General features: G+C 44.7%; 1 protein-coding gene across 1 annotated transcript in view; it reads left to right on the top strand.

Moving 5' to 3' along the window:
• LOC140723034 (uncharacterized) overlaps positions 1-24,363 on the top strand; it is a 98,356-nt gene that overhangs the window by 56,320 nt on the left and 17,673 nt on the right. The window contains exon 2 of the mRNA XM_073037659.1: positions 16,118-16,192. Coding sequence (XP_072893760.1) covers positions 16,118-16,192 — 75 coding nt within the window. The remainder of the gene's footprint in view (positions 1-16,117; positions 16,193-24,363) is intronic.

Here is a 24,363-nt window from a genome sequence, read left to right as displayed (position 1 = left end):
AAACCTGAATGGGAATGGGAATTGGAATTCAAGTCGGTGACCACTGCAAGATCCCGCTGGTTCTGGCGGATGGATAGTAGATGCATGGCGAAGCGGTCTCCCAATCTGCGTCGAGTCTCATCGATATACAGCAGGCCACACCGGGAGCAACGGGCACAATAAGTGACCCCAACAGACTCACAGGGGAAGTGTCGTCTCACATGGAAGGACTGTTTAGGTAAGGATCTGTGGCACTTCTGCTTGTAAAGGTAAGAAAGTCGCACACTGGGAGATCCGTATGGAGAGCAGAACGTGGATAAGGAGATAGGGAGAGGTGTGCTTGGTTGTGGAAGACGGAGGAACTGCGAGAAGGGGATGGCGTTCTACGTTCGTACTTGTTCTGTACCTCGTCTGACACTGCTACTTGTAAAACTCCATCCCATTTACTCAATTCCTCTACACAACGTTTTATGTCGATGCCTCAGCTTTTCCTTTTTCTCCAGTATTAGAGTAGTGTTTCGTCCCGAAACTACGACTGTACATTTTTTTTTCATAGATTCTGCCTGGCCTGCTGAGTTCCTCAAGCAATTTTTGTGATTCTGATTCTATTTGTTAATATCTACTGCAGAGGACAGACCAGTACCCCTCCCTAGGTAATCTTCACTGCCCTCTCCGAGACTAACACTGTCCACAATACACTCGGTACATCTGCAAAAACGTCGCGCACAATTCGAATGAACTTTTCCATCTTCACTGAGCAAGCTCTTTGGGGAGAAAGCCCAGCGCCATCAGTGCAGAGAGTTAGCGACTGTTCTCCCAGGCTGGTTTTCAGTCTCTGGTGTGGTGGCCCTGCTCCACAAACTGGGCATCAGCACCGACAGATCACTTTTTATTTAATAAAGACATTGTCTTCAGCACAAAGGTAGATGTCCTTACAGCCATCCACACGATATTCCATTGCCACCTTCCCACACACTTACCCGGCCGCTGCATATTCCATTTCATCATCCCAAGCCCTGCTCTGCGCTCACACCTACACATGGTGAATGTCGTCAGAAACTTTGGTCCTTGGATCTGTGGCACTCCTCAGTTCATGGGTGACGTCGCTGTGTCCTGAACACCACTGACCGTGATTTCCCGCTCTTACAGACTGCCAACATGCTGGAGGTGCATTTAGACCCAGTGTTTCTTGTGTGATCAATAACACAGACCCAGGCTTAACTTCAACAACATCTCCGGCACGGTGTTTTGTCAGATACTGAGTCTCTGCAGGTGGGTTGAAGATGATATGGCAGGGTAGAGAGCGAGGTGGATGCACATATTCCAGACGGAGACAGAGGGAATGGGACAGAACATGGCGAAATGTGGACGGGGCGGAGGGACGGATGGGGGAGAGAGATGAAATTGCTCAATAGAGACTGCAGGAGTTGCGAGAGAGAGCAGCTGGAACAGAGATGGTGATGTAAGAGTGTGTGAATTAGAGAGAGAAAGCATAGTTGAAGAGGCAGCGAGGCAAGGGGAGGGAGAGAGACATATAGAAAGAGAGAGAGCGAGAGAGAGAAGGAGAAAGAGTGAGAGAGATGGAATTGAGAGAGAGAAGTGAGAGAAAATGAGAGAGAGAGAGAGAGAGAGAGAGAGAGGTGGAAATTGGGGCACGATAAGTACAGAATAACCCCTTGTTTCTAACATCCACTGACTACTGTTCCAATGCTGAGGCACTAAGTACTACGGCTTAGCTCAGTGTTGTCTTGCTGTACTGGTTGTGTGTTTGTCCAGAGCCTCTATATACGGCGAGATAACACAGGCTGTTGCTGTGCAGAACAGCCAGTGCAGGAGACGGGAAAAATAAGAAACTCGTGATTTTAAGTACTTTGCCCGCAAATATTGCATCGGGATGAAGGGGTTAACCTATGAGGAGAGATTGAGTAGCCTGGGATTATATTCTCTGCAGTTCAGAAGAATGAGAGGGGATCTTATAGAAACATGCAACATTTTGAAAGGGATAGATAAGATAGAAGTAGGAAAGTTGTATCCATTGGTAGGTGAGACTCAAGCTCGGGGACATTGCCTCAAGATTCAGGGGAGAAGATTTAGCACGGACATGAGGAGAATCTGTGGAATTCTCTGCCCAGGGAAGCAGTTGAGGCATCTTCACTAACTATATTTAAGAAACAGTTAGATAGTTTTTTTTTTACATTGTAAGACAATTAAGGGTTATGGGGAAGAGGCAGGTCGATGGAGCTGAGTTTACAGACAGATCGTCCATAAACTTATTGAATAGCGAGACAGGTTGGATGGGACGGATGGCCTACTCCTGCTCCTATTTCTTATTTTTTTAATGTTCTTATGATCGTATGGAGCTACTTTGTGCAAACAGATGTTCATTGATTAACTAGGAAACCGCCGCAATGTCACAAACATGAGTGAATCCAGAGAGCAGCTGACCTACTTTGCCTACGAGGAGGACAGTATGTGAGACACCCCACCGTACTCCACAATGCTTCCAAATGAACCTCAGCCACTTATGCAAATGGATGAAGACATCTGTGTCGTTAGAATCCTAGTTTGATCGTCATCACATTTTGGACGTTACACAGAACTGCACCTATTCTGTTGTCGAGCTACTAACCGTCATTGTCTCTAATCCGAGCAGGGTGAGTCTGGAATACAACAGTAAAATCACGGGTCAAATCCAGTGGCAGCAGTTCTGGGCACCGACCTCAGGTTAAATCACTTCGTATAGCAACCCATACTGCAGAACTGTGCGCTCATGTAGAGTGACTGTACGAGATGGTCCCAGCACATTATTCCGCCCCCTAAGACGGCAGTGCAGGTTAACCATGCAATTCCCAGTGACACTCTCAGACTACTGGGGTTTTGACAGTCTTCAAACCGGCTCTCTAATTCAACCGAAACAGAGGAATATAGGGATTCAGTTCAGAAGCAACCAAACCAATTACATCTTAAAATACCTTCCTGATGATTTGAAAATAAATGCTAGTTCACCTTTAAAGCTAAAGCAATGAATGCAAATAGTAGAACTTTTTTCGAAAAAAAGTCTGGCATATAGATTGGACTAGATAACCACAGAACATTAAGCAGAGGGGAAGATGTAGTAGAGCTAGTTGAATTCAAAAATGAGTACCATGAGATGATACAACAGATGGAGGAACATGAAATATATACAATAGGTATTTAGGTGTCTACAACAAGCAAAATGGATCATATTCCGACAAATGAAAAAAGCGTTCCATATAATTTACTTCAGGCTTTCGAAAATCTGCCAAACAAAGTTCAATAGTAAACTTACAACAAATGGAAAGAACGCTTCCGTGATATTCGTGTTAACGTCTTTGTTTTAGCAACATATTTCGGCCAAAATCATTCTCGAAAATTTACAAAGAACAGTAAGAACTGAAAAGGATCACATTCCAAAACACCCGTTATCTCTAACCATATCCCATACCCAGCTTCTACAGAATGGCCATTACATTAGCAGTGGAACCTTCATTTCAGAAGGAATAGAATATAAAAGCAAGGCGTAATTTTGAATGAATCTTTATCGAGCGCTGGGGAAGCCGCTCATGCAGTACAGTGAGCCGTTTTGGTCCCACTATGAACGGATGTGCTATCATCAGACAAGGGCAGTGCAGCATCAATCGCAGAGGAAAGGAAAACATATCTTTGAAGGATTAAAATACTGCAAGAACTTAAAAGGCCAAACTTATTGGCAATATTTCCAAGAACAGAAGAGTATCTTACAAAACCTCAGCAACATCTTGTTGTTTTTATATTATATTCCACTTTGAAATGAATCACAACATTGCACTTTCCTTCTTTACGACAAGCTCAATCTGTAAGTCAACCTTCACGGAGTCTAGCAAGTCGTCTCTTCAGGCCCTCTGCTCCTCTCATGTTTGAATTGTCTTAGATAACATTCTGCACGTTTGTTCCTTTTGCCAAAATGCATTTTCATTCCTTTCTGAAAACTGTATTCCATCTGCTATTTTTTTCGAGCATTCTGCCAGTTTGTATAAGTCCTTAGACCATGAAGCCATTAGACAAAGGAGTAGAATTAATCCATTCAAACCAATGATCCCGTCTATCATTTTGTAATGGCTGATCCCGGATCGATTCAACCCCATACATCTGCCCTCTCACCATATACCCTGATGCTCAAATTTCCTTCCTCAATCGTATTGCTTCCTCGGCACTACCGACCCATCCAACTATCTTCAGAACATCTCTGAACGTTGCAAGAATGCTATCAATTCCATTACTTCAATCATTGACAGCAATATGAGAGGTAGCATTCTAAATACAGGCCCCTGAGGAAGATTGCCAGTTACTGGCAGCCAACCAGATAATGCCTCCTTTATTCCACTTGCTGACTCCTGCTATTCTACTATCCCTCCAACCACGTCAGTATCTTTCCTGTAATGCCATGTGATTTTATTTTGTTGTGAAGCATCATGAGTAGCACCATAGCAACTGCTTTTCGAAAATCCAAGTAAAGGACATCCACTGCCTTTCCTTTTCTCCATCCTACTTGTTACGTCCTTAAGGAACTGTTTCAGATTTGTCAGGAACGATGTCCGTTGACAGAGATCATGCTGTTTTTAACAGCTTTATCATTAATCTCCAATTATCAGAAACATCATTGTTATTACTGGACACCAAAATGTTCAAAGCTACTGAGGTTGGTCTATCAGTCTTAAAATGTTTTTCTTTATTTGCCTTCCTGGCTTCTTAAAATGTGCAGTGACATTTGAAATTTTACTGTCCTCCAAACCCATATCAGAATCGAGTGATTCTTGAAAGATCATAACAAATGCATCTCCTATCTCTTCGGCAACATCTTTAAGAGCTTTGTGTTGTACAATGTATGCCTTTTCGTTTCCCTGGCACTTTTTCGTTTGTAATAGCAAAGGCTCTCACGCGTTCTCCCTGGCACGCACGGTCCTTAGCCACAGTGGTAATGTCTTCCACAGTAAGGTCTAATGCGAAGTTCTAATTCGGCTCATATGCCATTTCTTTTCCCCCTATTACTACTTCACCAGCATCACTTCCAGTGGTCTATTTTCAGCTCTCACCTCCCTTTTAATCTTTACGTAACTGAAAAACAGACTTTTAGCATCCTACTTCATGTCATTGGCTAGTTTGCCCACATATTTAATTTTTTCGATTATTTTGAGTTTCCTGGCCACTTTTTTGGATTAAAAAAAACACAATAACTTATTAAACATGATGCGACCCTTCCTACAGTCAACACCTCTGTCCGAGAACCAAGTGCCTCTGCTATAAAAGTCGACTGTGCAATATTGCTAGTTTCTAAAGTAAAATCTTCCCGCAGAATGCTGCAAACAAACTTTGTTTTTCGTGTTTATTTGATTGTGCAATTTGAGCCTGAGAAGGGAGAGTCATACTGTTTTTAACACACAACATCCAAATTGTCTAAGTCAGTGTTAACAGTAATAAATACAAGGTGTTGCAATTTCTAGCCGACGCACAGATTTCTACTTCTAGCTTCTGCAAAACTCCTTCCACATATCACATTGGTTCGCTGCCCTGCTTTGGATCTTTTAATCCCTAATTCCGGATGAGACATCAGTCAGGTACACTACCATGCCTCATTCCTCCTCATGTCTTACCCACTCTAAACTCTGCTCTCTCTGTGCCTATCCCAAACTTACCAACAAACCCCCAGACAAAGATTGTGCTGTTGTAAAGTTTCGGACTGAATTTGTGGAGTCCAACACCTCCTTATCCCTACCAGATAAAGAAAGCCCAGCTCCGCAGCATCGCAAAACTGACTAAGACACTGTTACTGACCTCATCAGTTCTGCAGAGCTCCCATCCACTGTCACCAAATTCACAGATCCTTCACCCAGATCTATTTATTTTGACCCAATACCCAAGATCCACAATCGCGACTGTTCCGGGTAGGCCCATTTGCTGCCTGCTCCAGACCCACTGTACTCCAATCCTCGTACCTCAACCCATTCTGTCTTCCCAGATTCAGTCTCTTCCCAGCTATATCGGCGAATCTTATCGTGCTCGTGATCTCCTCTCTAATGATCAATTTCCTGACCACGATTGCCTTATTTTCAGCGTGAATGACCACTCTCAATACGCCTCTACCCTGATCCGCCATCACTTTCCTCTGTCTGACAGAATTCATCCTCGCCCTCACTATTTTTCTTTCGGCTCCTTCTACTTTATCCAGGCACGAAGGCTGTCTATGGGCTTCGTCCCTGTGCCAAAATTTCCCCAGAAATGTTCCCCATCTTGTCCTCCAGAACACTGATGACAGCATTGATGCTTTTCATGCACCTGCTCTGAGGCCGTGAATTTCATCACATTTGCCACCAACGTCCACACTGACCTTAACTACACTTGGTCCATTTTAACAACTCCCTTCCCTTGCTCAATCTCTGTGTCTCCATCACTGGAGATAAAGTGTCGACCCTCTTCATTAGAAACATACCGGCTCCAACTGTTATCTGGTCCATATCTCTTCCCTCGCAGTTTCCTGTAAAAATACCATTCCCTTTTCTCCTTTCCTTCATCTCATCTGCATCTGCTCCAAGAATGGGGCCTCCATTCCAGATCAGAGCTACCTTCTCTCTGCGGCCCTAAATACAGATCGCACTCATTTCCACAGTTGCTGCCTAATCTTCTGAGCTCTTCCTGCATTTTAATCCTTCAAAATTAATTAATTAAATATAATTCCCCTCCTGTACAAATGATACCGCACTCACCTTCTAGCACATCCCTTCTTAGTGAGACCAAAGCGGCTCACAGTACGCCAAAAGCAGCCTGCCCAGAGTTTTCTGAAGTTTTATTCATTCTTGCTTTTATATTCTATTCCTCTTGAAATGAATGCTAACATCGCATTGGCATTTCGCAGCAGCGACTCAACCGGCCAATAAACGTTTAAGGAATTCTAAAATTTTCCGTGCTTTTATTTAATCATACAGGAGAAGACACTGCATTCAATTCCCTAACTCTTTGCCCATTCTCCCAATCCGTCTAAATCATTGTGGAGCCTGTCTGCTTTTTCAAAACTATCTTCCCCTCTACCTATCTTCGCATCATCTGAAGGTTTTGCCACAAAGCCATCTATTCCACTTCCGCAGAATGTTAGAACATAGAATATAGAACGTAGAACAACACAGCACAGTACTGGCCATTCGGCCCACAATGCTGAGCCGACACTTAAACCCTGCCTCCAATGTAACCCTCCACCTTAAATTCCTCCATACGTCTGTCTAGTAGTCTCTTAACGTTCACTAGTGTATCTGACTCCACCACTGACTCAGGCTGTGCATTCCACGCAATAACCACTCTCTGAGTGAAACATCTTCCTCTAATATCCCCCTTGAACTTTCCTCCCCTTACCTTAAAACCATGTCCTCTTGTATTTTGCAGTGGTACCCTGGAGAAGAGGCGCTGGCTGTCCACTCTATCTATTCCTCTTAATATCTTGTATACCTCTATCATGTCTCCTCTCATCCTCCTTCTCTCAAGAGAGTAAAGCCCTAGCTCCCTTAATCTCTGATCATAATGCATACTCTCTAAACCAGGCAGCATCCATCCTTCCTACAGTGAGGCGATCAGAAATGGACACAGTACAGCAAGTGTGGTGTAACCAGAATTTTATAGAGTGCATCATTCCCCAGCGACTCTTAAACTCTATCCCTCGATTTATGAAAGCTAACACTTCATAAGCTTTTGTAACTACACTATCTACCTGTGAGGCAACTTTCAGGTATCTGAGGACTTGTACTCCCATATCCCACTGCTCATCCACACTCCCAAGTGCCCTGCCATTTACTTTGTACTCTGTCTTGGAGTTTGTCCTTCCAAAGTGTACCACCTCATACTTCACTGGTCTGAAATCCATCTGCCACTTTGCAGCCCAATTCTGCATCCTATCAATGTCTCTCTGCAATCTTCGACAATTCTCAACGTGATCTACAACACCAGCAACCTTTGTCTCGTCTGCAAACTTGCCAACCCACCCTTCTACACCCACTTCCAGGTCGTTAATAAAAATCCCAGAACCGATCCTTGTGGGACACCACTAGACAGAACCCTCCAATCAGAATGTACTCCCTCCACCACGACCCTCTGCCTTCTGCAGGCAAGCCAATTCTGAATCCACCTGGTCAAACTTCCCTGGATCCCATGCCTTCAGACCTATTGAATAAGCCTATCGTGTGGTACCTTGTCAAATGCCTTACTAAAATCCACGTAGATCAGATCCACTTCCCTTATTTATATGCCTAGTCACCTCCTCAAAGAACTCCATCAGGCTTGTTAGGCACGATCTGCCCTTCACAAAGCCATTCTGACTGACCCTGATCAGTTCATGATTCTCTAAATGCCCATAAATTCTATTTCTAAGAATTTCTTTCTAACAGCATTCCCATCACAGGTGTAAGGCTCAATGGTCTATAATTACCCGGACTCTCCTTACCACCTTTTTCTGAACAAGGGTCAACATTCGCCTCCCTCCACTCCTCCGGTACCATTCCCATGGACAACGAGCACATAAAGATTCTAGCCAGAGGTTCAGCATTCTCTTCCCTCACCTCGTGGAGCAGCTTGCGGAATATTCCATCAGGCCTCGGTGACTGATCCATCCTAATGTATTTTAACAACTCCAAACCCTCTTCTGCCATAATATCAACATGCTTCAGAACATCAACTTCACTCATATTGTCCTCACCGTCATCAAGTTCCCTCTCATTGGTGAGTACCGAAGAGAAGTATTCATTGAGGACCTCGCTCACTTCCACAGCCTCCAGGCACATCTTCCCACCTTTATCCCTAACCGGGCTTATCTTCACTCCTGTCAACCTTTTCTTCTTCACATAATTGAAGTATACCTTGGGGTTTTTCTTTACGAAACTTGCTAAGTCCTTCTGATGCCCCTTTCTTGCTCTCCTCAGTCCCTTCTTAACCTCCTTTCTTGCTACCCTATTTCCTGAATAGACTCATCTGATCCTTGCTTCGTCAACCTCACGTATGCTGCCTTCTTCCATCTGACTAGATTCTCCACGTCACTTGTCACCCATGGCTCCTTCACACTACCATTCTTTATCTTCCTCACCGGGACAAATTTATCCCTAACATCCTGCATGAGATCCCTAAACATCGACCACATGTCCATAGTACATTTCCCTGCAAAAACATCATCCCAATTCACACCCGCAATTTCTAGACTTATAGCCTCATAATTTGCCCTTCCCAAATTAAAGATCTTCCTGTCCTCTCTGATTCTATCCTTTTCCATGATAATGCTAAATGCTAGGGAGCGGTGGTCACTGTCCCCCAGATGTTCACACTCAGAGATTTGTGACCTGACCCATTTCATTACCTAATACTAGATCTACTATGGCATTACCCCTAGTAGGAATGTCAACATACTGTGACAGAAATCCATCCAGGACGCACTTAACAATCTCTGCCCTGTCTAAACCACTGGAACTAATCAGTTGCCAATCAATATTAGCTAAGTTACAGTCACACATGGTAGCATCCCTGTTATTTTTGCACTTTTCCAAAATCTGGCTCCCAATCTGCTCCTCTGTATCTCTGCTGCTAGCAGGGGATCTATAGAATACCCCCAATAGAGTAACTGCTACCTTCCTGTTCTGACTTCTACCGATACTGTCAGAGAAGATGATCCAGCTACATAACCCACCCTTTCTGTAGCTGTAATAGTATCCCTGACCAGTAATGCCCACCCCTCCTTTCCATTTCCCCTTCCCTATCCCTTTTAAAGCATTGAAATCCAGGAATATTGAGAATCCATTCCTGCCCTGTTGCCAGCCAAGTCTCTGTAATGGCCACCACATCATAATTCGATGTATGTATCCAAGCTCTCAGTTCATCACCTTTGTTCCTGATGCTTCTTGCATTGAAGTACATGCACTTTAGCCCTTCTACCTTACTACCTTTACGCCCTTTATTCTGCTTCTCTTTCCTCAAAGCCTCTTCATAAGCTAGATCTGGCTTTACTCCAAGCAATATACTTGCAGTTCTCGCATGACATTTATCATCCTCCACCTCACTATCTGCTCTAACACTCTGTATCCCTTCTCCCTGCAAATCTATTTTAAATCCCACGGAGCAGCAGTAGCAAAACTTCCCGCAAGATGGTAGTCCAATTCCAGTTCAGTTCAGGGTAGTTAAGAAAGCTTATGGAGTATTAGGTTTCATAAGTCGATAGATAGAGTTTAAGAGTCGCGATGTAATGATGCAGCTATATAAAACTCTGGTTAGGCCACACTTGGAGTACTGTGTCCAGTTCTGGTCGCCTCACTATAGGAAGGATGTGGATGCATTGGAAAGGGTACAGAGGAGATTTACCAGGATGCTGCCTGGTTTAGAGAGTATGCATTATGATCAGAGATTAGGGGAGAATGGGCTTTACTCTCCGGAGAGATGGAGGATGAGAGGAGACATGATAGAGGTATACAAGATATTAAGAGGAATAGATATGGTGTACAACCGGCGCCTCTTCCCCAGGGCACCACTGTTCGGTACAAGAGAACATGGCTTTAAGGTAAAAGGAGGGAAGTTCAAAGAGGATATTAGAGGATGGCTTTTTACTCAGAGAGTGGTTGGTGCGTGGAATGCACTGCCTGAGTCAGTAGTGGAGGCAGGTACAGTAGTGAAATTTAGGAGACTACTAGACTGGTATATGGAGGAATTTATGGTAGGGGGTTATATGGGAGGCAGGGTTTAAGGGTTGGCACAACATTGTAGGCCAAATTTCCTGTACTGTGTTGTATTGTTCTATGTTTTATGAACTATTGGAACTAATCAGGTGCCAATCAATATTAGGGAAGTTAAAGTCACCCATGATAACAACCCTGTTATTTTTGCACTTTTCCAAAATCCCAATCTGCTCGTCCGTATCTTTGCTGCTCCCAGGGGGCCCATTGGATACTCCCAGTAGAGTAACTGCTCCCTTCCTGTTCCTGACTTCTACCGATACTGACAGAAAAGAGGATCCTGCTACATTACCCACCCTCTCTGTAGCTGTAATAGTATCCCTGACCTGTAATGCCACCCTTCATCCCTCCCCCCCATCCATTTTAAAGCACTGAAATCCAGGAATATTGAGAATCCCTTCCTGCCCTGGTGCCAGCCAAGTCTCTGTAATGGCCACTACATCATAATTCCATGTATGTATCCAAGCTCTCAGTTCATCACCTTTGTTCCTGATGCTTCTTTCATTGAAGTTCAGGTACTTTTTCCCCTTCTACCTTACTAAACTTATACGTTTTATTCTGCTTCACTTTCTTCAAAGCCTATTTATATGTCAGATCTGGCTTTAGTCCATGCACTATACTTGCAGATCTCGCATGACCTTTATCCTGCTCCACCTCACTATCTGCTCTAATATTCTGGTTCTCCTCCCCCTGCATATCTAGATTAAACACCCCAGGGATTCACTAGCAATCCTTCCCACAAGGATGTTAGTCCCCATCCAGTTCAGCTGCAGCCCGTCCGTCGGAACAGGTCTCACATTCCCTGGAACAAAGCCCAATTGTCCAGAAACATGAAGCCCTCCCTCCTGCACCAACTCCTTAGCCACGTATTTAGCTGCATTATCTTCCTATTTCTGGCCTTACTAGCATGTAGCTGGTCCTGTCCTTCAACTTTGCACCTGACTACCTAAATCTACTTTGTAGGAACTGCTCCTTCTTCCTATCCACGTCATTGGTCCCTACATAGACAACGACATCCGGCTGCTCACCCTCCCTCTTGACAATACTGAGAACTCGATCCGAGATATCATGGGCCCTGGCACCTGGGAGGCAACAGACCATCCGGGATTCTCGATCTCTTTCACAGAACCTCTCATCTGTCCCCCTAACTATCGAATCCCCAATCACGACTGCTCTCCTCTTTTCCCTCCTTCTCTTCTGAGCTGAGGGTCCAGTCTCGGTGTCAGAGATGCAACCACTGCAACTTGTCCCAGGTAGGTCGTCCCGACCAACAGTATCCAAAACGTTCTTACATATAACTGAAGCGATCCCAACGCAGACTGCTGTGGAATACCACTGTTCACCGACAGCCTACCAGAAAAGGCTCTCTTTATTCGCACTCTTTCCTACCTGCTAAACAGTCATTGCTTTTTCAATGCTAGCATCTATCATGTAATACCGTGGATTTTGACGTTTTTAGCAGCCTCATGTCTGATGCCTTATCAGAGGTCTTCTAAGAATCCAAGAACAGAACAGCTACCGATTCTACATTATCTATTCTGCTTGATAATCTCTGAAGGAATTCCAAAAGCTTTGTCAAACAAAACCTTCCCCTGAGGAAAACTTGCTGACACATGTCAGAAAATACGTTGACTGTAATATTCGATTTAAACATCTTCCTAGACACTGAAATCAGCCTAATTGTCCTGTCCTTTCTTCTGGCTCTCTCCCTTCCTGACAGTTCGAGTGATGTTTGCAATTTTCCATTTTTCCGGATCCATGCCAGATTCAATTGACACTTGAAAGATCACTATTGTTGCTTCAACAGGCATGTGTTCCACGTATTAGGACACTGCGGGGTATAATATCTTGTCCAGGAGACTATTAAAACTTCAGGCTTCGATATCTAAAGAACCTTCTCTCTTCCAATGGCAACTTGACACGCATAGTCCTTGACACTCTTGAATTTCTGACATATTTCTTGTTCGTTTATTCTGTATTTTTGATATTTCTGTATTCACCAGGTGGCCCTGTAATGCCACAAGGGACCCCTCTGTTTCTGGGATGAGGTCTCCCGATGTGAGCCAGGCTTTGGAAGCTTCGTTGTAGACATTTAGTCTGCTCATGACGGACTAGTGTTCCAGGGAGGGTCATGTTCCCCCATTTGTTAACTTCTTCTCCTGTAGTGATTATGTCATAAGCTTTCTGAGTTGTTCTTTCCTTTAGGTGTAATGGCGTGTACTTCTTGTCAGAATGTATATGTGCACATCAGGTATGAATTCCGTTTTTTTTAATGAAACTATATTATTAGAAGTGTTATCTGACTGTTTAGTATTTAACGCCCTGGAAGAGGTTCCACTGCTATTGTAATGGTCTTTCTGTAGCAGCTGAATTTGGATTATGGTTCGCGATAACGGGTGTTTTCGAAAGTGAACTGGATCTTTTGTTAGGGTACTCGTGATTAGATGGAGCAAGGAGTTCACAGTTGACAGAGGATTGATCAATATGTCACTTTGAAGAGTTAAGTTTAATTAACATGGAAGGTTAGTTAAGAAGGTTCAGTCGTTAGGTATTAATACTGGAGTAATAACATGGATTCAACAGTGGCTAGATGGGAGATGCCAGAGAGTAGTGGTGGATAATTTTTTATCGGGATGGAGGCCGGTGACTATCGGGGTGCCTCAGGGATCTGTTTTGGGCCCAATGTTGTTTGTAATATACATAAATGATCTGGATGATGGGGTGGTAAATTGGATTAGTAAGTATGCTGATGATACTAAGGTAGGAGGTGTTGTGGATAATGAGGTGGGCTTTCAAAGCTTGCAGGGAGATTTATGCCGGTTAGAAGAATGGGCTGAACTTTGGCAGATGGAGTTTAATGCTGAGAAGTGTGAGGTTCTACATTTTGGCAGGAATAATCCAAATAGAACATACAGGGTAAATGGTACGGCATTGAGGAATGCAGTGGAACAGAGAGATCTGGGAATAACAGTGCATTGTTCCCTGAAGGTGGAGTCTCATGTAGATAGGGTGGTGAAGAAGGCTTTTGGAATGCTGGCCTTTATAAATCAGAGCACATTGAGTACAGAAGTAGGGATGTAATGTTAAAATTGTACAAGGCATTGGTAAGGCCAAATTTGGAATATTGTGTACAGTTCTGGTCACTGAATTATAGGAAAGATATCAATAAATCAGAGAGAGTGCAGAGACGATTTACTAGGATGTTACCTGGGTTTCAGCACTTAAGTTACAGAGAAAGGTTGAACAAGTTAGGTCTCTATTCATTGGAGCGTAGAAGGTTGAGGGGGGATATGATCGAGGTATTTAAAATTTTGAGAGGGATGGATAGAGTTGACGTGAATAGGCTGTTTCCATTGAGAGTAGGGGAGATTCAAACGAGAGGACATGATTTGAGAGTTAGGGGGCAAACGTTTAAGGGAAACACGAGGGGGTATTTCTTTACTCAGAGAGTGATAGCTGTGTGGAATGAGCTTCCTGTAGAAGTAGTAGAGGCCAGTTCAGTTGTGTCATTTAAGGTAAAAATGGATAGGTATATGGACTGGAAAGGAGTGGAGGGTTATGGGCTGAGTGCGGTAGGTGGAACTAGGTGAGATTAAGAGTTCGGCACGGACTAGGAGGGCCGGAATGGCCTGTTTCCGTGTTGTGATTGTTATATGGTTATATGGTTATAATTGGCACTTTTGTTTTTTTATCCTTATTTTCTTTTCTAAACCTTTAGTTAAGATTCCTGAATATAATTCCTTTTATCTTATGCCGCGTGCTGTCTATTATTCCTTGGCACGGACTTTGTAACGGGGCAGCAAAGTACACAGCATCCACACAAAACGGTGTATCGGGTGGGACAGCCCTCGCAGTATCACGGGTTAGGCCAGACCGGAGTGTATATTAAACTAGACTTACACAGCCAGGGAAACGAGTGGGGTTTCATGTTATTGTTTAATGTCTGTTATTATTCTTCCCCTTCTGTCCTTGGTAATGTTAATCTAAGTGTGCTGGAGTGTACATTTTTCTTTCTAAAATTTCCTCCTTTGAGGTCTTACTTTTCTTTGTAATTTTTCCAGATTGATATCGAACCGAAATATATTGCCAAGCGAAGATGTTATTTCGAATATACCGGAAGTGTTTATTGCAATTGTTTTATGTTTACTGTTGAGCTTTGTTTGCCAGATTTTCTTCAGCCTGAAGTAAATTCTGTGGAAAGGTTTGACTCTGTAGCAGTCGGATTTTCTTTTTTTGCTTTGACACCTAGATACCTATATATTTCATTGTCATCTATCTGTTGTATGGTATCATGCTAATCGGTTTTAAATTCGACTAACTCTGTTACTTCTTTCTCGCTGTTTAATGTTCTGTACTTACCTTGTCCAGAGTAACATAGAAACATAGAAAACTTACAGCACAATACAGGCCCTGCGACCAACAAAGTTGTGCCGAATATGTCCCTACCTGAGAAATTACTAGGCTTACCTATAGCCCCCTATTTTCCTAAGATCCATGAACCTACCTAAATATCTTAATAGACCCTACCGTATCGGTATCCACCACCATTGCCGGCAGCACATTGCACGCACACACGCATATGTTCCTAATTTTCGAAAAGAGATCTACTATTGTATTAATTGCTTTAGCTTTATTGGTGATGTAGCATTTAATTTCAAATCGTCCAGGAAGGTGTGTTAAGGTAAAATCGCTTGGTTGTTTCTGATCTGAAACCCTATGCTTCTCTGATTCAGTCAATTACAGAGCGTGTTCGCAGACAGTCCAAACCCTAATCGGCATTGAGTGTCACCGGGAAAAATGCTTTAGTTTAATTTGAAACGCATGGGGAACCTGCGCCACAGTCTCTTGTGCAGTCGAACATGCCGGGGTCATTCTTCACTGTGAGTCTACATGAGTGCACAGTTTCGCAGTCGGCATTGCTGCACGGAGGGTTTTTATCTGAGGTCGTTTCCTCAACTCCTGCCACTGGATCCGACCTGTGGGTGGACAGTTCTACCCTGGACTCTACTCCAGTAACAGACACTGAGCATCATTACCGGAACAACAGAACAGGTGCAGCTCCGTGTAACAGCGGAAAAGCAATGACGACCAACCTAGGACTCTAACGATGCTGATGCCTTCTCTGATTTGCTTAAGTGATTCAGGTTAATTTGGAAGCTTTGTGGAAAACTGTGAGGGGTCTCACATACTGTCCTCACAGTAGGCAAAGTAGGTGGCAGGTTCAGCTGCTGTCTGGATCCGCTCATGTTTGTGATATTGATGTGGTGTCCTAGTTAATTAATGAGCTTTGGTTTGCACAATGTTGCTCCATTCGATGATGCAATATTGTGGTTGGAAAACTTAAAATCACGAGTTGTTTTTTATTCTCCTGCATTGGCTGTTCTGGATAGCAACAGCACGTGTCATCCCTCCATATATAGAGGCTCTGGACAAGCGCACACCCAGTACAGCAAGTCGACACTGAGGTAAGCCGTAGCACTTAGCGTCTGGCAGTAGACAAGTGATTATGCTGTATGTATCGTGTTTTCTCTCTCCCTCTCTCTCTCTCACCCCCCTCTCCCTCCCCCTCTCCCTCCCCCTCTCCCTCCCTCTCTCTCTCTATGTCTCTCTGTCCTCTCTTTCTCTCTCTTACTCACACTGTCTCCTACCTCTCTATCTCTGTTCCTCCTCCTTTCTCTCCTACTTCCTCCAGCATCCGTTTTACAATTTCATCTCTCTTTCTTTCTGTCTCTCTCCGTCATTCGTCCCTCCGTCTCTGTCCCCATTATGCAATATCCCGCACCCAGCCCTCTGTTTCTACTGGAATATGTGTATCCACCTCGATCTTTACCCTCCAATATCATCTTCATCCCATCCAAAGAGACTCTGTATCAGACAAATCAGCATGCTGGAGATGTTTGTGAGGTTAAACCTGGGGCTCGGTTAATAATTACACAATGAACAGTGGGTCTACATGCATCTCTATCATGTGCGCAGTCTATAAGAGAGAAATCACGGTCAGTGGTGCTCAGGTCACAGCGACGTCAGTCCATGAACTGAGGGGTGTCACAGGTTCTATTACCAAGGGTTCTGACCCCACTCACCATTGTGACGGTATGAGCGAAGGGCAGGGCGTGGGATGATGAAGGGGGATACGGAGCGGCTGACTGAGTGTGTGGGAAGGTGGCAATGGAAAATCCTATGGATTATTATAAGGGTATCTACTTTCGTACAGAAGACAGAGTCATTATTAAATGAAAAGAGATATGTTGGTGGTGATGCCCAGTTTGAGGAACTGTTGCACCATAGGGAGAGATGAAAGATACTTAAAATCACAATTTGTTTTTCTTCTCCTGCATTGGCTGTTCTCTCAATCCCACTCCATCTAACTCACACCGTCTCCTACCTCTCTATCTCTGTTAATATTCAGTTTTTTTTCCCCACTTCCTCCAGTATCCGTCTTACAATTTCATCTCTCTCTCTCTCTCTCTCTCTCACTGTCTATCTCGCCGCCATTCGTCCCTCCGTCTCTGTCCCCATTATGCAATAACCCGCCCCCAGCCGCCCGTTTCTACTAGAATATATGTATCCACCTCGATCTTTACCCTCCCATATCATCTTCATCCCATCCAAAGAGACTCTGTTTCAGACAAATCAGCGTGTCGGAGACGTTGGTGAGATTATAGACAATAGACAATAGACAATAGGTGCAGAAGTAGACCATTCGGCCCTTCGAGCCTGCACCGCCATTTTGAGATCACGGCTGATCAAATACTATCAATACCCGGTTCCTGCCTTGTCCCCATATCCCTTGATACCCCTGTCCATTAGATACCTATCTAGCTCCTTCTTCTTTTTTTCTAGCTCCTTCTTGAAAGCATCCAGAAAATTGGCCTGTACTACCTTCTGAGGCAGTGCATTCCAGACCCCCACAACTCTCTGGGAGAAGAAGTTTTTCCTTAACTCTGTCCTAAATGACCTACACATTATTCTCAAACCATGCCCTCTGGTACTGGACTCTCCCAGCATCTGGAACATATTTCCTGCCTCTATCTTGTACAATCCCTTAATAATCTTATATGTTTCAATCAGATCCCCTCTCAATCTCCTTAACTCTAGCGTGTACAAGCCCAGTCTCTCTAACCTCTCTGCATAAGACAGTCCAGACATCCCAGGAATTAACCTCGTGAATCTACGCTGCACTTCCTCTACAGCCAGGATGTCCTTCCTTAACCCAGGAGACCAAAACTGTACACAATACTCCAGATGTGGTCTCACCAGGGCTCTGTACAAATGCAAGAGGATTTCTTTGCTCTTGTACTGAATTCCCTTTGTAATAAAGGCCAACATTCCATTAGCCTTCTGCACTGCCTGCTGCACTTGCTCATTCACCTTCAGTGACTGATGAACAAGGACTCCGAGATCTCTTTGTATTACTCCCTTACTCAACTCTATACCGTTCAGATAATAATCTGCCTTCCTGTTCTTACTCCCAAAGTGGATAACCTCACACTTATTCACACTAAACGCCATCTGCCAAGTATCTGCCCACTCACCCAGCCTATCCAAGTCACCCTGAATTCTCCTAACATCCTCATCACATGTCACACTGCCACCCAGCTTAGTATCATCAGCAAATTTGCTGATGTTATTTTCTATGCCTTCATCCAAATCGTTAGCGTAAATGGTAAACAGCTGTGGTCCCAATACCGATGTCATTCCGAGAAACACCCATTCACCGTTACCCTTTGCTTTCTATCTGCCAACCAGTTTTCTATCCATGTCAATGCCTTCCCCCTGATGCCCTGAGCTTTGATTTTACCCACCAATCTTCTATGTGGGACCTTATCAAATGCCTTCTGGAAATCGAGGTACACTACATCCACTGGATCTCCCCCGTCTAACTTCCTGGTTACATCCTCGAAAAACTCCAACAGATTAGTCAAACATGATTTACCCTTGGTAAATCCATGCTGGCTCGGCCCAATCCTATCACTGCTATCTAGATATGCCACTAATTCATCCTTTATAATGGACTCTAGCATCTTTCCCACCACCGATATCAGGCTGACAGGTCGATTGTTCTCTGTTTTCTCCCTCCCTCCTTTCTTAAAAAGTGGGATAACATTAGCCATTCTCCAATCCTCAGGAACTGATCCTTAATCTAAGGAACATTGGAAAATGATTACCAATGCATCCGCAACTTCCAGGGCCACCTCCTTTTGTACCCTAGGGTGCAGACCATCTGGACCTGGGGATTTGCCAGCCTTCAGTCCCATCAGTCTTCTCATCACCGTTTCCTTCCGAATGTCAATCTGTTTCATTTCCTCTGTTACCCTATGTCCTTGGCCCATCCATACATCTGGGAGACTGCTTGTGTCTTCCTTAGTGAAAACAGATCTAAAGTACTCATTAAATTCTTCTGCCATTTCTCTGTTTCCCATAACAATTTCACCCAATTCATTCTTCAAGGGCCCAGCATTGTTCTTAACTATCTTCTTTCTCTTCACATACCTAAAAAAGCTTTTGCTATCTTCCTTTATATTCCTGGCTAGCTTGCGTTCATACCTCATTTTTTCTCCCCGTATTGTCTTTTTAGTTAAGTTCTGTTGTTCCTTAAAAACTTCCCAATCATCTGTCCTCCCACTTACCTTAGCTCTGTCATATTTCCTTTTTTTTTAATGCTATGCAATCTCTGACTTCCTTTGTCAACCACTGTGGCCCCTTTCCCCCCTTTGAATCCTTCCTTCTCTGGGGGATGAACTGATTTTGCACCTTGTGCATTATTCCCAAGAATACCTGCCATTGCTGTTCCACTGTCTTTTCTGCTAGGCTATCCTTCCAGTCAACTTCAGCCAGCTCCTCCCTCATGGCTCCATCGTTTCCCCTGTTCATCTGCAACACTGACACCTCCGAGCTGCACTTATCCCTCTCAAATTGCAGATAAAAGCTTATCATAATGTGATCACTACCTCCTAATGGCTCCTTTACTGCGAGATCGCTTATCAAATCCTGTTCATTACATAACACTAAATCCAGAATAGTCTTGTCCCTGGTCGGCTCTCGTACAAGCTGTTCCAAGAATACATCCTGTAGGCACTCTACAAACTCCCTATCCTGTGGTGCAGCACCAACCTGATTCTTCCAGTTCACCTGCATGTTGAAATCCCCCATAACTACTGCGACATTACCTTTGCCACATGCCAATGTTAACTCCCTATTCAACTTGCACCCAATATTCATGCTACTGTTTGGTGGCCTGTAGACAAGACCCATTTGGGTCCTTTTGCCCTTACTGTTCCTCAGTTCTATCCACACAGACTCTACTTCTCCTGACCCTATGTCCCCCCTTGCAAAGGACTGAATCTCATTCCTCACCAACAGGGCCACACCACCCCCTCTGCCCACATTTCTGTCCCTACGATAGCACGTATACCCTTGTATATTCATTTCCCAGTTGTGATCTCCCTGCAGCCACGTCTCCGTTATCACAACAACATCATAGTTACCCATTCGCACCTGGGCTTCAAGCTCATCCGCCTTATTTCTGACACTTCATGCATTCAGATATAGAATTTTTAGCCCATTTCTCCTCTCTCTGTTTGAATCGCTGCCTATTGTGCTTAACCCAGCTCCCCGAACTCCCATCGGGCTATACGCCCCTAGAATTTTGTTATCCTTCCTAAATTTACTTATTCGTTCAACACATTTAACTCCATGTTCCGTCAGACAATCCCTCTGTACATGAGACCTCCTTATCACTTGTTCCGCCCCACCTTCCTCTACTACACACTTAATATTCCGGAACCGTGTAGTCCCCACCTGTCCTTTATTCTTCCTCTCGTTATCCTGTCTCACATTCTGGATCCCCACCCCCTGCAAATTTAATTTAACCCCCCTCCCCCAAGAAGCACTAGCAAACTTCCCTGCAAGTATGTTAGTACCGCTCCAGTTCAGGTGTAAACCGTCCCTTCGGAACAGATCCCACCTTCCCTGGAACAAGGCCCAATTATCTACAAACCTGAAGCCCTCCCTCCTGCTCCATCCTCTCAGCTACGTATTAATCTTTATAATCTTCTGTTCCTTGCCTCACTCGCAGGTGGCACAGGTAGCAATCCTGAGAGGTCCTGCCCTTCAGCTTTGCACCTAACTCCCTGAACTCCCTACGCAGGACTCCCTCACTCATCCTACCCACGTCATTGGTCCCTACATGGACCACAACATCTGGATCCTTGCCCTCCCTCTCGAGAATAACCTGCACCCGATCTGAGATGTCCCGGACCCCGGCACCAGGGAAGCAACATACCATCGGAGACTCCCGATCTTCCCCACAAAATCTCCTATCCGCCCCCCTGACTATAGAATCCCCTATCACTACTGCTCTCTTCTCATCCCTCCTCCCCTTCCTAGTCACGGGTCCAACCTCAGTGCCAGAGACTGGACCACTGCAGCTTGTTCCTGGTAGGTCATACCCACCAACAGTATCCAAAACGGTATACTTATTTTTGATGGGAACGGCCACTGGGGTGCTCTTCTCTCTCTGTCTGCTCCCCCTGCCTCTCTTGACTGTCACCCATTTGCTTACCTCCTGTCTTTTCTGTGTTGACCCTGACCTCCCAAATACTGCATACGGAGCACACCACTGCTCTAACCGTCTCCCCCATTACCTGATCCTAGATTTGTCAGAATCCCAGATTATACCTGGGACTCGGTTAATAACCACACAAAGAACAGTTGGTCTACATGCATCTCTGTCATGTGCGCAGTCTATGGGAAGAGGGAAATCACGGTCAGTGGTGCTCAGGTCACAGCGACATCAGCCCATGGACTGAGGGGTGTCACAGGTTCTATTACCAAGGTTTCTGACCACACTCACCAGTGTGACGGTATGAGCGAAGGGCAGGGCGTGGGATGATGAAAGGGGATATGGAGCGGCTGAGTGAGTGTGTGGGAAGGTGGCAATGGAAAACCCTGTGGATAGCTATAAGGGCATAGTCTTTGGTGTAGAAGACATAGTCATTATTAAATGAAAAGAGATCTGTTGCTGGTGATGCCCAGTTAGTGGAGCTGTTGCACCATACCCAGAGAATAAAGATCACCATAGGGGAACAGTCACTAACCCAGTCTATACCTAGTACTTCACCCCGGGCACGTCGACGCATCTAATTTGGCGCATTGTATTTTGCTGATGTACCTGTCGTATTGTTCACAGCTTTGGTGAAAATTCCCGAGGGATGGAAACTGGTTTCTCCTCTATTGATAACCAGAATGAGAATCACAAAAAATGCTTTTAGGATCTCTGCAGGCCAAACAGCATCAGTGAAAAAAAGAAGTGCAGTCCGAGATTCGGGCCGAAAACACTTCGGCAGGACTGGAGATAAAAAAACAGCTGAGGAGTAGATTTAAAAGGCGCCGGGTGTGGAGAGCGAAACACTAGGTGTTAGGTGAAACCTGGAGGGGAGGGAGTGGTGATAAAGTAATTAGCTTGGAATGTGAAAGAGACAGGACCATTTAAAACAGACAAAAAAATTGTCAGAGCACCAGAGGGAGGTGCTGGGTGGTCAAGGAGACATGGTGAGAGAGGGAAAAGGAGATGGGACATAGAAAGGGGCGGGGGGGAGTAGGGTCGGCGGTTTGGAGGGCATTACTGGAAATTTGAAAAATCAATGTTCAGTTTTTCAGGTTGGAGGCCACCCGTACAGAATATAAGGTGCTGTTCCTCCATCCTAAGTGTGGCCTCATCACGACAGAGGAGGGGGCCATGGATGGACATACAGCAATGGGAATGGGAAGCGGAATTAAAATGGATGACCACTGGAATGAAAAGCCTCAACTTGAAATCATATGCAGCGGTGACGTAGGAATTGAGAGAAGGGGATGGAGTGTTTAATGTAGCAGGGTTGAAAGAGGAATAGTTCCTCTAGCCCTCCCCCCCCCCTTTCCATACGGATTGCCCCTACGTGACTCCCTTGTCCATTTGTCCCTCCCCACTGAATTTCCCTCCCGGCTCTTATCTTTGTAAACAGAACAAGTACTACACCTGCCCCTACACCTCCCTCACTAACATTCAGAGCTGTAAACAGTCTTTTCATATGAGGCGACACTTCACTTGTGAGTCTGTTGGAATCTTTTATTGTGTTCTGTGCTCCCGGTGTGGCCTCGTGTACATCAACGAGGCTCGACATAGATTGAGAGACGGCTTTGAAAAAGACCTGCGCTCAGTCCGCCAGAACAAGTGGCCAGCGATTTTAATTCCAGTTCCAATTCCTGTACCGACATGTCCATCAATCACTGTCGTGATGAGGCCACGCTTACTTCCTTTTCACCATTTCCTATCCCCTTCCCTCGCCCCTCACCTTATCTGCTTGCCCGCCAATCGCCTCTCTCTGGTAGTCCCCCCCCCCCCCATACCCCATTTTTTTTCTTTCTTCCATGGACATCTGTCTCAGAATGAAGACCATTGTCGCCCCCGGTGAGGCCTCCAGTATATTGACCAGACTCGACGTAGATTGGGAGACAGCGTCGCCAAGCATTTCCGTTCCGTCCACCAGAACAAACGGGATCGCCCACTGGCCACTGATTTTAATTCCAATTCACATTCCCATTCCGATATGTCCATCCATGGCCTCCTCCGCTGTCGTGATGAGGCAACGTTTAGGTTGGGGGAACAACACCTGATATTCCGTTTGAGTAGGTGCAACCTGACGGCACCAAAATCGATGTCCCCACGCCCCCTCCCCTTTTCACCATTTCCCATCCCCCTTTCCCCCTCTCACCTAATATCCCTGCCCACCTGTCACCTCCCTCTAGTTCTACTCCCCAATTTTGTTTTCTTTCTTCTATGGCCATCTCTCTCTTGTACCAAACATTTTATCCCCCCATAGATGCTGCTGCTTTGTAGAGTTCCTCCAGCATTTTGTGTGTGTTGCTCTGATTTCCGGCTTCTGCAGGTTTTGTCTTGTTTGAGAATTCGGGATCACATTTATTATCACTGACATTCACTGTGTGACGTGAAACGTGTTTTTGTAGCTGCAATACACTGCAAAGACAGAAAATTCCCATTAAGTACATAAGTAAAGGGAGATTGATAGATTGATAGATAGATAGATAGGTAGATAGGTAGATAAACCGACCGACTGATGTGTAGATCAATAGATCGATAGATAAATGGATAGACAGATGGACACGCTCCAATGGGCAAAGTCTCAGCAGGATGGAGTCAGCGAGGATGTTTTCCCTGACTCAGATGTTTTGGATCAGGGACCTGCTCCATCATCAAGGGATGACATTGGCAATCAATCTCAGAATGAAGTGTATCATCATTAACATATTTGGTGCAATTTCTTCTTCTGTTCCAACAGCACAGCGTGAGAGTGAAAAATTGTAAATTGCAATAAATAAATACTTATGGCAGACAGGAGCTGTCAGGAGAGGGAGAGACATTAGATGAAGTACACTTCATTAGAACTGAGGAGGGAGAGAAACGTAAGTTGGTCTGGGCAGCAGAGAAGGTGGGAAGGCTCTTTAGAAATGAAACATCTCTGCTCGGCTGAGATTTGACTGAATTGGTTTATCTCATGTACAAGGTACAGTGCAAAGGTTATTTTTACACTCCACACCAAACTTTCTCCTTCTGTCCAACCAGCCCTACCCTCAA

Source organism: Hemitrygon akajei, unplaced genomic scaffold (assembly GCF_048418815.1).
Source record: "Hemitrygon akajei unplaced genomic scaffold, sHemAka1.3 Scf000098, whole genome shotgun sequence".
In the NCBI taxonomy this organism is placed as follows: Eukaryota; Metazoa; Chordata; class Chondrichthyes; order Myliobatiformes; family Dasyatidae; genus Hemitrygon; species Hemitrygon akajei.
Note: the sequence above shows the minus strand (reverse complement) of the source record. Positions and strands in the feature narration are given on the sequence as shown.